Below are 13,964 nucleotides of genomic sequence, written 5' to 3' on the forward strand. Positions count from 1 at the left end.
GATTGTGATGGATCCCTGAGAAAGCAAGCCTCAGCTATGTGTCGCCCATTTATCACAAAGCCCCAACTGGGAGACCCGCCCAGCGAGTGCTGCATGGCGTATAGAACACTGGTGAAATCAGCCAGAACTACAAGTGAAAGGAGGCAGCTCTGCTCTTGCGTCCAGCGACGTGCTCAACTCCCAGATGTATCTGTTAATATAGCAAACCTTGATGCTCTTCAGGAGAAATGCGGCCTCCCTTTTATTTACTCGGGTTATCGCAGTTTCGACTGCAATACGTAAGTTTTTCGACACTCCAAGCAGCCTTTTAATTATCGTATTGTAAATTTATGTGACTTGTGAGTGTATATTTGTGCAGTGTAAACTGAGGTGCGCTGAAAAAACAAGCAGCTGGAGAAATAGCAATATAACAGTTACAATAAGTATAACTGCAACTAAGATTCAGGCTATTGGACTAGTTGAATTTTAGTCATGCTAATAAAAAATTTCGATAAGAGTTTATTGTATCCCAAATTGGGTGGGTTTATGTAAGATTTACATATATAGAAACTGCCAAATGATTCAAGAAGAAGCTGCATGCAGCAGAGACAGAGTCACAGAGTTAATACACTAGCTGTCGGTTAACTTAACTGTATACCTTAAGAGAGCAAAGCAGAGATAGCGAGCAATTCTAACAGGAAAACGTTAAATCAAACAACAAATTTTGGGGTACCATGGGGTTTTGTATGAATAAAATTAGTGGAACAATGTCTTATCCCTTCGAATTCAGCCTGGATTTTGAAAAAATCAAGAAAATCACTCAAATAAAGAGTAAATAGGAGGGTACTGACAATGATCAGATATATTTTAAAAAAATTTATTTATTTTCATTTTAAGATATTATAAATAAATTATATTATTTCAATGAATTTAAGTTTTGCTACATTGTGGTTAAGGATTTTGTAATGTTAGAGTGATTAAATTTTCAGCATTTTTTGATGAATTTTATATCCAAGTATATCATCTACACTCTTTTAGTTGAGGATTTCAATTATAATAAAATAGTAATTTATTGTCAGTTGAAATTATTATAAATAAAATATGATAACAAATAACATTGGATTTTACTACAAGTCTTTAAAATTTTAGCATAGAAGACAGCATGACGGCAGCCGGTATAATTATAACCAAGAATTTTAACCTAATGATCATATTTTTACGCACTGGATTTTACAATTAAAACATCACCAAAAAAATTTAGTTTCAAAATGCTTTAGCTTGTGATTCCTGAGATCAGCATCCACTACTTATACTCAGTTGTTTTAATAATAACAAATACATTGTACATTATCAGAAAAAATTATAGGACAAATAAAATACAATTGTTGTTTAGATGGAGGTTCTGGATTTTGGAACATCATTAAGCAATTCAGCCTTTTCTCAGAAAAGGACTTCCATTTAAGTCAATCATTGTAATTAGTTTAATAACTAATCACCATTCAAAACCTCATATTTGTAAGCTCTTCCATATCGAAGACATGCATGTAAACTTTATGGTATAATCTTCTAGGCTCAATGGTTTGATGATTACCAGCTTGTAGAATCTGCTGCAATTTCAATCTCGTACCAAATGCGGAATGAACGTACCATCAAGCGCAGAACAGAGGCTCAAAAATGGAGGTAATCCGTTTTAGCTTTGTTCGCTTCTCCTAAGATTATCAGACCTGAAAAGTAAAAAAAAAAACCTGGGTTGTTTTTTTAATTGCAAACTGTAAAGCAAGTATGATCAAAGTACCCCCTTCAGACAGATTCACACAACAACTGAAACTAATAAGAACTTTGAGTAAAAAGCAAGCAAAACCAACCAAAATAAGAAAAAGGGGACAAAAGCTCAACCTTTTGGTATATTTCCAGTGTCAAGCAAGCATATATGCCTCTACTACAAACACAGCAAGCCCATAAAATTGGGCTCATATCGCACAATCTTTTTTTTCTGTCTTTAACATTTCTTCATGCACACATCTGATATCTTTAGTACCACCAAGTGTAAAGTGAAGTGTTTAAGAATCATGTTATCTGACCATCTTTCCTGTACCTAATAATTGTATTCTATATATATCCTGCATTATATAAACCCCCTATGTTGTCTCAATCACCAGGGTTGTAGTGTGGTGTTGCAGACTGATCATTAGCTTTCGGAATCATCCTGATCATGGAAATAAGAAGATTACATCATATTGGAGTATGCATTCCAGTCCTCTGCCTCTGTCTTACTACTCTCTTCACTTGTGGTAATCCTTTTCTTTATGTTGTATATGTTGCTGCAATTTGCAGTCTTTTTATACCTGACAAGTAAATATAAATCCCTCTACCTATTCTTATAGAGAGGCTCGCTAATTCAATGTAAACTCGTGTATCACTCACAAACAATGTTCATATAATTGTTTAGCAGATGCAAGAAAGACGAGACATTTATACAGACCTCTCACTACTTCAAGATACCTATCACCCAAAAATCTAAAAGTAGTGGAGCACTTAGACGTGGATTCAACAAACACTGAACCTTATGGTGTAAACTCACCATTCTCTCTTCCACCCTTTGAGTCTCTTTCACCAATGCCATTGCCAGAAAATACACCGCCAGTTTGTGAAAACCCTCCTTCCACCTCACTACCACCACCTTCCTCCGCATTCCCAGTCCCTGCAGGAAGTAACACGCCTTCTTCCCCAGCTCCACCAACAGAAGGAGAACCTTCCCCCACAATTTCATCCTCACCACCACCACCACCTGATATTTCTCCTCCAATGTTGCCCATAACAAATCCTCCACAAAGCCCAGATGTCACAAATCCAAGCCCGTCAATTTACATCCCCAGCCCAGACGTCACAACTCCAAGCCCATCAATTTACATTCCTAGCCCAGATGTCACAAATCCAAGCCCATCAATATATATCCCTAGCCCTGACATAACAAATCCGAGCCCGTCAATTTACATCCCAAGCCCCGATGTCACAAATCCAAGTCCGTCAACTTACATCCCAAGCCCTGATGTAACGTATCCAAGCCCATCAACTTACATCCCAAGCCCCTCCAGTAATATCCCGAGTCCAACAGGGTACACACCCGAACCCCCTGTCGACATTCCAAGCCCGACAGAGCCAGGTTTGAATCCACCATATTATGAGCCCAGCCCACCAAGTTCTGGAACTAGCCCACCTTCAAATATTCCATCTCCTGACATATCTATCCCAAGCCCACCTATATTCCAACCTCCCGTCGTGTATCCTCAGCCGCCTCCTCACCGTAGTGCGTCAAGCACGGCCCTTTGGTGCGTTGCAAAACCAGCAGTACCTGACCCAATTATAGAAGAAGCTATGAACTATGCTTGTGGATCAGGTGCAGACTGTGATTCACTTCAGCCCAGTGGGTCATGCTTTCAGCCCAACACACTGCTGGCTCATGCTTCTTATGCTTTCAATAGCTATTGGCAAAGATCTAAAGTAGCTGGAGGCACCTGTAATTTTGGAGGAACAGCAATTTTGGTCACTGTAGATCCCAGTAAGTGACCTTCAGTATTTGATATACAATGTAGTAATTATATCTATGTGCGCATTTGCGTGACTGTGTTAATAATTAAATTCTTCGTTCATCCTGTTGCAGGTTATGATGGTTGCCATTTCACCTATTTCTGATAATAGAGGATATATATGTACATCATATAATGTCATCATCTAGAGATCACAAAATAACAGTTTTCTTCTTATTTTTCCTTCTCACTTTCTCAAGCTAATAAGCATAGAGCATAAATATCAAGTAAATCCCAGTAGAAAACGATGCTTTTCTAAGAGCCACTGCATTGTTCACCTATCAAGAATTTTGTAATTCATTTAAGAAGATTACAACTTCACTTCCGATGGATTTTGTAATTAGTAATGTGGATTAGGCTTTTATGCAATGGAATTTGGAAATCCTTCTTCCAAGAGCAGGCTATAAACTGCAAGTCTGCAATGTAATGAAAATATTATATAATGTTATAACTTATATTACTTTTCAGTAAACTGAAGTAATGAGCTTTAGATATACTTCTGATGATGTTTAGATCTTAGCATATATAATAGTAAGTTCAGCTAATCTGTTTGATAATTTATCCTCTTAACTACGCCTATGTTACGATATATATTATATATGATCTTGATTCGCATCTGTTAAAAACATATCACTATTATATAAAATTTTAATAAGCATGCAAGTTGCAAAACAACAACACTGAGATAAAAAAGACTTTTGTCTTTCCTTTGCAAGATGCATAACAAACTAGAGCCCCTCCCTCATGTTCATCCCTAGAAAACTTAGCATTCAAAAAAAATTAACAAGCCCCCTCTTAGTTTTCGATGTTTTCTCTAGGTATCTTCTGTTCGATTAGCATTTAAATTTTATACTCAAGTGGGTGCCTTTGGCTTGTTTTTTATATAGCAGTAAAAGAATCAGCAGCTCCAAATCATTCAGGAGTCGAAAATTTAAAAACTCAGCTAAATTTCTGATGTAATTCATAAGGAAAACAGGCTAACAGACGAGGTTCTACCTATAGTTTTGTTTGTTACATCATAAGTACTTCTTCTCTTTGTAAATCAAATGTGTTTAATGTATGTAATTAATGCGCTCTTAGCAACTAACAGGAATAAAGGATCAATGTGTTCAAACTAACAATTTCATCAATTTTTTGGGTTTCTTTTCCAACTTCTAGGAAGTACTAAATCAAGAAGCATGATGCATAGGTTGTGCTAAAATGTCGACTCTTTATATGTTACATAGTTTTGTAGCAGTTTTATACGATTATTAAATTTGCAACATTATGCTTAGAATCGATTCTTAAATTTGTCTTAATCTACAAAAAAATCACAATACTTGACAAAGATGGCATTTTTACCCCAATCATATCATACAACTAAGGAATTCAGAAAAGTTTTAGGTAGGAAATCTGTGGAGAACATAGGACATTATTGAATCTACAAATGATTATAAAATGAAATTGTTGGGCCATCAAGAATCTCAAAGAAGCATTAGAATCTTCAACAAAGAATACATAATCACTCAGTCAACTATAAAATTAAGATATTCAGATGAAAACAATATAATGCAAAAGAAAAAATTTCAGGAAATTATGGTGGAGGGGGGAAAGAACTTACCTGTGGCTATGAAGCACTAGTTGTCCACGGTGTTGATTTCTTCACCGTCATGGAATTGTTCACAAGTAGCGCTACTTGCCTGCACTATTAGGGCTACTTGCGTGCCCGGTTTCGGCTTGCCTGATTAATCCGGAGAAGCGCCGGCGCACTTTGTTTTGGTTTACTTATGTAATTTCATGAAATTTATGTTGGTGAAAAGATGTTAATTTTTTTAAATATATTTTTATATTTTAAATTTTATAAGGACACTTCATTATTTTTATAAAGAAATAGTAATAATCTTTTCAAGAAAATGGAATTTAAACTGAATAAAATGTCTTTATTAAAAAAAAACTCCATTTGAAAATACTCCCTCTGTCTCAATCAATCAATATATTACATACTTATATATAATAAGCGTAAGGGAGATAATTTGGTCGCATGGTCTTATGGTTCAAAAGCTTATCATCCGTTGGATATTATATTGAACAAATAAGCACCGTTAGATTAGAACAAAATTAAATTCTGTTCTATAAGGAAACTGACATCTACTTGCATGTTGATAATTCCTTTTCTGAATCCAAAACAAATTCCGTCTTTCATGTGTTTTGATTTTTTTTAATACAAAAAAAAATATTTCCTACAAATTTTAATTGTAGAATCGTATAAATCGCACGTCACAAAATTAGATTTATCCATCGGATCGTATATTGAACAAATAAGCACCGTTAGATTAGAACAAAATTAACTTCCGTTCCATAAGACAGCTGATATCTACTTGCATGTTTATAATTCTTTTTCTGAATCCAAAACAAATTCTATATTTCACCTGTTTATGATTTTTTTAATCGAAAATAAATATTTTCTACCAATTTTATTTGTAGAATCATATAAATCGCGCCGTCACAAAATTATTTTTATCTAATATATTTTAAAATTAATAAGCCCGATTTAAATGAGAAACGAATACAAAAACTTTTTCTTAATCCAAAACAAATTCTACCATCTTATTGCATGTTTATGATTCATCGTCTTAATTCAAAACAAACTGTGTTTATCAATTTTAATCTCGAATCATAAAAAATTTTAAAAAAATATTTTAATCACATAATAATTCTAATATAAAATACATTTATAAATATAATCTAATAGGAGTTGGCATCACATATTTTACTTAAAATAATTCAAAAATTGATAAGAATTTAATACTTTGGCATGATACATACAATTTTAATTTATTATTTATAAATTAAATTTTTTCACATCATTTAAAATATATTTAAAAAATTTATAAATAATTAAAAAGCTCCCGTGCCTTGCACGGGCTATAAGCTAGTATATATATAAAGGAGGATGCGGGCGTCTCTAGGATTGTTCGATTCAGTCCTCTAAATTTTCTTGAATTTCAGATAGAAAATATAGTTATAATTCAAAAAATCAGGTTCAAGAATTCTAAAGGTAATACAATTCTTTTCTTATTGAATTCTAAAGATGATACAATTCTTTTCTTTTTTATTTAGTATTTGTTATTGAATTCTAAAAATGATACAATTCTTTTCTTATTTAGTAATCCTAAAAGAAATAGGATTATATTTAAAAAATCAGGTTCAAGGATTCCAAGCGTCCATACTATTTTTTTTCTTTTTGGATTCCAAAAGTATAATACAATTCTTTTATTATTTAGGAATACTAAAAGGAGTAGGATTATATATATTCAAACTAACAATAATAGATAAATTATAATTTATATTTAAGATTTTTGGATTCTAAACGTAATACAATTCTTCTATTATTTAGGAATACTAAAAGGAGTAGGATTATATTTATTCAAACTAACAATAATAGGTAAAATATAATTTATATTTAAGATTTTTAAGGTAATATGTACAATTCTTATTTTCTATAAGATATATCGAAGATATATTCGAAATTTATATTATAAAATTTTATTTTTGATAAGATATATAGAAGAATAATCTAATACTCAACTATGTTTAAGAGTCTAAATAGTAGACACAAATAATAAATTAGAGAACATGATATGTTCGAATCATAAAATTTATTAACTCAACGTGTCTAGAATTATTGAATTTAGTCTTTTCATTTTCTTAATTAAATTTCAAATTGAAAATAAAATTATAACTTAAAAATCAGGTTGAAAAATACAATTATTATTTTCAAAAGTTATAAAACTTATAGTCTTATTTTATTAAAAAATTTCAAATCATATATCTAACAAATAATTTTCTTAAATTTTGAATGAAAAATAAAATTAAAAATAAGGTTCAAGGGTCGCAAAGGAAATACAATTCTTTTTCTTATTCAAGATTCGTAAAAAGAGTATGATTTTATTTATTTAATATAACAATCATTGAAAAAATACAATAAAAACATAATTCTTATTTTCGAAAGTTATAAAATTATAGTCTTATTTTATTATTTCTATTCAAATTATATATATAAATAATTTTCTTAAATTTAGAGTAGAAAATAGAATTAAGAATATAGAAAATATGATTATAATCTAAAAATCAGGTTCAAGTATTGTATAGATAAAAGGATTGCAATGATAGTACAATTCCTTATTTATTTAAAAATCATAAAATAGTAGGATCCTATTTATTCAAAATAACAATTATTTAACAAATATAATTAAAAAAATTCTTATTTTTAAAAATTATAAATTTTATAATCTTATTTTATTAGTTTTTCTCAAATCATATATCTAAAAAATAAAAATCAGCATCTTCCCGAATATCAAATTGTCTCTTCGTAGCGGCTTACGTCGTTCCAAAAAGATCAATAAGATAGCAACTCTATCATGAAAACATCTTTGAAATCGTCGCAACCTCATTCAAATAGTATGCATACATAACTTACAACCAATCTCAATAAAAGTTGGATTCAGTCGTATAATTTTCTTGAATTTTGAATAGAAAGTAAAATTATAATTCAAAAAATCAAGTTCAATTATATTAAAGATAATACAATTCTTTTTTTATTGGATTCTAAAAATAAGAAAATTCTTTTCTTATACTTTTATTAAATTTGAGATAGAAAATATAATTATAATTTAAAAAATCAAGTTCAAGGATTCCAAAAGTTAATACAATTACAGTTCTTTTCTTATTTAGGAATCCTAAAAGGAAAAAAAATTATATTTATTTAAACTAACAATCATAGATAAAATAAAATTTATATTTAAGATTTGTAAGGAAATACGTATAATTTTTATTTTCGATTTAGTTTTATAATTGTTTTAAATTTCAAATAGAAAATAAAGGATTGTAAAGATGATAATCATTAAAAAACTAATAGCAAAAAAAATAGAACTATAAAGAATATTAATTTTTAACTAATAAATAGGAAACATAAAATAAAAATAATTAACAAATAAAATAAGATATATAAAATAGGAATCATATATTGATTTTATGATAATGCAAATGATTCTTGATTAGTATTGTGTTTGACGGGCACGGGAGGCGGCCCAAACTAATTTTTATCTAAATAATAATAAATTTTCTATTAATATTATGTTTGACGGGAAAGTGGGTAGAATAAAGTGGCTAAAATAAAATTTTATCTATGTTATAATATATTTTTTCGTCATAAAGGGACCATGGTCCAAAATAATTTTTATCCAGTTATAATCTCTAATTTTATCATAATTAGAATAATTTTTATTAGTATTGTGTTTGACAGTAAGGAAACGAATATCTAAATTATAATACTTTGTTATTAGTATTGTGTTTGACAAGAGAGCATCTCGCATTAATTTTGATATAAATTATAATATTTAATTTTATCATAAAAATAATGATTATGGATAATATTGTCTTTGACGGGATGGGGTTCGAAATAATTTTTTTATTAGTATTGTGTTTGACATGATGACCACTTAAACAATTTTCTATACCAATTATAATATTTTTTATTAGTGATATGTTTAACGAGAAGATGATTCAAAATAATTTTTAATGCTATTATAATATTGATTCATATCAAAATTTATCACGCCGCCGCGAAGCGCGGCTTTTTTCACTAGTTTATAAGTTATTTTTGAAAAAAAAAATTATCTCAAAATACTTGTCCCTCTCTTCTTTCAATACAAATTTATCTCTATATTAATTATGATTTTTTTGAAACCCAACATTATTCTATTTTTTAATGCACTAAATCCCTATACTTATTGTGATTTTTTTCAACTTCAACTCTTTTCACCCTTATCAATGTACAAATTAATGATACATGATATATTATATCTAACTAACTATTTTATTAATATGCGTGTTTATTCCAAAAGAGACATAAGAGACCGAAGGATTAATATGTTAACACATTTTCTTATTTTGAGAAATATGTAAATGAAGACGAGAAATGAGCAATAGAAATTATAGTCCCCCGCAAGGGCCGCAACCAGTTTAAACCGGTACTATAAGCATTAAGCAAGAAGCGGGGCTAAACTGAAGCAGAGTTGCCAGCCATATCCACAGAAAGACCAGAGGGCGTTCAAAAATGGCTGTCGCGGGCCGTTTTCTGCTCAGGTCTTTCTCTCATTCCTCCTCCACCGCCACCTCCACTCTCCAAGAAATCGCTTCTAACAACCACAAGGGTCTCTCTCTCTCCCTCCCTCCCTCTTCCTCCCTCCCTCTCTGTCTCTGTCTCTCTCCCTCCCTCCCTCCCTCTCTCCCTCACTTTTGATATGTTTTTAAATTGTGAGCAGAAGCATGCTTCTTTTCCCTGTTATTCTACCGAATATTTATTTGATAAACTCCTGAATTTAAGTGCTTGTGAGGAAATTGTCCTTAAATTTTGCTGAGAAAGCCAATCCAAAGTTGAGCTACAAAATGAAGCTAATTCAATAATCTGACCTGCACATATTAGGTACTGCCAAGGTTGTCCTTAAGAAAGGGAAAACCCAAATATTTAGGGAAGGAAGTCCAATGGTTTATAGTGGGGCAGTAGATAGGATAATCGGCAGACCACCACCCAAGACTGGTGACATAGTTCTCGTGGCTGATGGGACTGAAAAACCTATTGGTTGGGGGCTGTATAATTCAGTTTCTATGTTCTGTGTTCGAATCATGCAGCTAGAAGAAGAAGCAATAGGGTATGTACATGAATTTTTGGGATATTCTTGGTTTTGGTATTTATCATTTAACTAAATAAGCTCAATAAATTGTTGTTATAATTGGTGCAGAGATCCACTTTGTGCCTTGAACATGGAGAAACTGGTTGAAAGACGAATTGATGCAGCTGTTAAATTACGCAAGAATTTAGGGCTCCCTTCTAAGAATACAAACACATATCGTCTTGTCAACAGTGAAGGAGATAGGTATTTACTATCAATCACTTGAATCACAATTGTGAAATGACCATATGACTAATTGTTCTAAATATTTACAAGTTTCTGGCCATTGGCTAATTATATGTATAAATTCAGGTTGATAAAAAAAATGATATACATCTATGTTGCATGTCTTGGGGATTGTTTCTTAAGAATTGTCAGAAATATATTATTCATAGATTCACAATATATCATTCATCTTATCCTTTATTAAGATTCATTATCTCCTCCTCGGTTCCTCTAGCTAGTTACTTTCTTGTGGTGATCTTTCCTGTACTCAGATTGTCAGGTCTTATCATTGATATATTTGGAGATGTAGCTGTTATAGCATCATCAGCAGCTTGGGTCGAGAAATATAAGCCACAGATAGAAGGTTGCATTGGTAGATTAGATGCCATCACTAATATATGCTGGAGACGTTCTACTGAGATATTAAAGGAAGAAGGAATTGATTTATCTAATCTTGTGGAAGTACAACCATCGGCTTCTACGGAAAGTGTAAAGGTATAATGTATAAGATATTTATAAATTCTGAATCATATTTTTGATAGGTTATCATGATGCATCAGGGTAGGACCAAACTGAAATTTTGTATGACGATGACAGTTTACCGGTAAATTAACCGATTAATTGAATCTAATTGACCTACAGAAGATAATATAAACCCTTCATGCCAAATTAGACAATCCAAGGGAGATAGCATAAATTTTTTAGAGGATTAAAGATTTGGGAAATGAAATTGCCTAACCATTACAAAGTTGGTGCTTGCCCTTTGATTTAATGGACCCAAAATACTTGGTTCCCTTCTCTGAATGCTTATTTTATTACCTTCTCTTCTGCTAAAGCTTTTGTGATTGCCAGAATAAAGATGAAGACAAGAGATTCTCATAGTTTTTTAATATTTGTAGATAGGATTACCTGTTTTGAATATATAGAATTCATAATATGCTGAAGGAAAAACTACATTTAGCAATAATGCAGATCTTTGTGTCAGGTTGTAGAGAATGGAATTTCTTATGTTATTTCACTCGAAGGCCAGAAAACAGGATTTTATGCTGATCAGCGTGAAAACCGCCAGTTTATACGTAACATTTCAGAAGGCCAAAGAGTTCTTGATATGTGCTGCTATACAGGTGGTTTTGCTCTAAATGCAGCCAGTGGAAATGCTACAAGTGTTACTGGTATCATCGTCGTCATATCTTTAAATATCTTTTTCATTGCTTGTTGATTTTTTTAACATGAATCGAAACATAATAAGGGAAGAAGTATATATACAGCAAATTTACTGACATGTAAGAATCTTTCTGATATAGTAGCGCAACTTACCAATAATTTAATAGAAAGTACCAACACACACACACACACACACACACATATGCCCATGCTTCATCCCTTTTGTGCCTACACTTGCGGACATATGTGCTTACACTGACACACGTGCAGACATATTGAGAAATAATTTGCTATCTTAAGGCCTTCCAAGTGATTCAGCTCATGAATATAATATTTTTGATATCGTGGACATCAAACTTCTCGTTCTTCAAATTAGGAGGGGATGAGGTGATTAAATATCAGAAACTATATGCTAGAAGGATGTGGAGCTAGATTATTCTCACACTATGCACATGAGTAGCAGCACACTTCTGAAATACAGGGTCATCACATAAATGTTTTGACAGGTGTTGATTCTTCATCACCTGCTTTGGAGCTAGCCAACCAAAATATTGCTCTCAATCATCTGGATACCAGACGAATATCATTTTTGAAACAAGATGCAACTCTTTTTATGAAGGATGCTCTTTCCAGGAATGAATTATGGGACATTGTTATCATGGATCCCCCCAAACTGGCCCCTCGAAAGAAGGTAGCATATTCATCGGAGTTGTTTAGCTTAGATGTACTATAAATACTTTGGTAAAAAGCATATACAATGTTCCTGCTATACGTTACATTCTCATTAAAATTAAGCTATCTTGCTGTTTTGTAATCAACGACATGGATCAAGTCATTAAACGTCCTCCTATGTCCTACTATGTTCTCTAATAGCTAATGGTTATAGCGACGAGCATATATAATTGATGCATATACATTTAGTCATCCATATGCAATGCTGCCAAGTTGAGCTGATGGCAATACCTTGTTATTTTAGTTGGGGGACATTGTAATGCCAAGGCTGCCATTTGTGGTGTATTTTTGTGTGGTCATAACGAAATATTATGTAAAAGGCAAGCTAGTGGCAAGTTGGATAAATCTGTGTTTTAAATAAAAAGAATAAATTGGAATTTATTTGTCTATTTTAAGGTTACTTATCATTTAACCAATTACTGCAGGTCCTACAGAGTGCAGCCGGTATGTATAGAAACTTGAACTTGTTGGCCATGAAATTAACAAAGAGGGGAGGACTTCTTATGACTTGCTCATGTTCTGGAGCTATGACCCAAAGCGGGAAGTTCCTCAGTGTTCTTCAGGCAAGTAGTTATTAGTCCTCCCTTTACAGTAATTGCAATGATAGATGTTTTATATATTTGTTCTTTAGAGTAACAACCTTGTAGCCCGCAATCTCAGGTTGGTAGGAAATTTTCATATTTTCAAGCTTCTGTTGCTCTGACCAGAAAAATTAGCGGTCATTTCATGTATGAATTATGATGCTTGCTCACCATTTTAAAATTTGAAAGTCGTTAGATAATCATCTCCCTCTATATTAAAGACAAATGACAATAACATTGGAAAATTGTATGTAAAAAAACACAGTTATCATGCCAATATGTAAAATTGTATTTGTGATGTAACTACATAAAAGAATGGCCTCTATTCATCATAAATACATACACACATGTTTCTTTTGCATATAAATGTATACAACTGCACAGCAGGTCTGCCATAAACAGTATAGCTAATCAGATAATCTGTTTGATCAGGGAGCTGCATCAATGTCCGGCAGAAAAATCACAGTTATACGACAAGCTGGAGCAGCATGTGATCATCCCATTGACCCCGCTTATCCAGAAGGAGCTTACCTTACCAATATCTTGCTTAGAGTACTCTAAGCATAATTGCCTCTTACTGTTCCCCCCTAACCAGTACTGATCAGAAATTCCATCTTTAGCTAATAGAGATGATAGAGAAGTATCTACAATGTTTGTTTAGCTGTGGCATATTTTTTAGCCATTTTCCAATCTAGCTTGTAGGGGTGCAAACAAACCAAACTGTTCGTGAGCTACTCCAGCTCGGCTCGTAAAATATTCGAATTTGATTCGGTAATAATCGAGCCGAACTCGAGCTTGAGCCATTTGGATGTTTTGCCGAGCCGAGCTCGAGCTTCAAATTACTCGGCTCGTAAGGTTCGCAAGCCTTATCGAGCCTCTACTATTTTTTAATTTTTTTCTTATAAATATATTTAATCGAATCGAACTCGAGCCAAACCGATCATATTTCGAGTTTTTGTCAATATTTAATGACTCGATTCAAG

General features: G+C 32.3%; 2 protein-coding genes and 1 long non-coding RNA gene across 4 annotated transcripts; 2 read left to right on the forward strand and 1 right to left on the reverse strand.

Annotated features, from left to right (window-relative positions):
- Positions 1-1,272: 1,272 nt before the first annotated feature.
- Positions 1,273-5,317, reverse strand: LOC108215145 (uncharacterized). Its single transcript, XR_010290603.1, has 3 exons — positions 5,167-5,317; positions 1,876-3,494; positions 1,273-1,703 (listed from the first exon to the last, which is right to left on the reverse strand). It is a non-coding gene; the product is annotated as an uncharacterized LOC108215145 (long non-coding RNA).
- LOC108215144 (extensin) lies at positions 2,139-4,056 on the forward strand. 2 transcript variants are annotated; one of them, XM_017387508.2, is made up of 3 exons: positions 2,139-2,270; positions 2,432-3,538; positions 3,641-4,056. In XM_017387508.2, exons 1-3 carry the CDS (start codon positions 2,192-2,194, stop codon positions 3,670-3,672), a joined length of 1,218 nt encoding a protein of 405 aa, XP_017242997.1. In that variant the 5' UTR covers positions 2,139-2,191; the 3' UTR covers positions 3,673-4,056. The 2 variants fall into 2 exon arrangements, with proteins under 2 accessions (XP_017242997.1, XP_017242995.1); XM_017387506.2 differs by having other exon boundaries at positions 2,140-2,270; positions 2,429-3,538; positions 3,641-3,959.
- A 4,265-nt stretch (positions 5,318-9,582) lies between the features above and the next one.
- Positions 9,583-13,683, forward strand: LOC108214611 (uncharacterized). Its single transcript, XM_064090409.1, has 8 exons — positions 9,583-9,760; positions 10,033-10,258; positions 10,349-10,483; positions 10,777-10,999; positions 11,490-11,676; positions 12,175-12,359; positions 12,826-12,967; positions 13,418-13,683. Exons 1-8 carry the CDS (start codon positions 9,664-9,666, stop codon positions 13,540-13,542), a joined length of 1,320 nt encoding a protein of 439 aa, XP_063946479.1. The 5' UTR covers positions 9,583-9,663; the 3' UTR covers positions 13,543-13,683.
- The last annotated feature ends 281 nt before the right edge of the window (positions 13,684-13,964 follow it).

This window comes from Daucus carota, chromosome 3 (genome assembly GCF_001625215.2).
Source record: "Daucus carota subsp. sativus chromosome 3, DH1 v3.0, whole genome shotgun sequence".
NCBI lineage: Eukaryota > Viridiplantae > Streptophyta > Magnoliopsida > Apiales > Apiaceae > Daucus > Daucus carota.

Coding starts and splice junctions, on each gene's coding strand:
- LOC108215144 (XM_017387506.2), top strand. CDS start 2,192: ATGGAAATAAGAAGATTACATCATATTGGAGTATGCATTCCAGTCCTC. Junction 2,271..2,428: donor TACTACTCTCTTCACTTGTG/GTAATCCTTTTC, acceptor ATAATTGTTTAG/CAGATGCAAGAAAGACGAGA. Junction 3,539..3,640: donor TTTGGTCACTGTAGATCCCA/GTAAGTGACCTT, acceptor ATCCTGTTGCAG/GTTATGATGGTTGCCATTTC.
- LOC108214611 (XM_064090409.1), top strand. CDS start 9,664: ATGGCTGTCGCGGGCCGTTTTCTGCTCAGGTCTTTCTCTCATTCCTCC. Junction 11,000..11,489: donor CTTCTACGGAAAGTGTAAAG/GTATAATGTATA, acceptor TCTTTGTGTCAG/GTTGTAGAGAATGGAATTTC. Junction 12,360..12,825: donor AACTGGCCCCTCGAAAGAAG/GTAGCATATTCA, acceptor CAATTACTGCAG/GTCCTACAGAGTGCAGCCGG.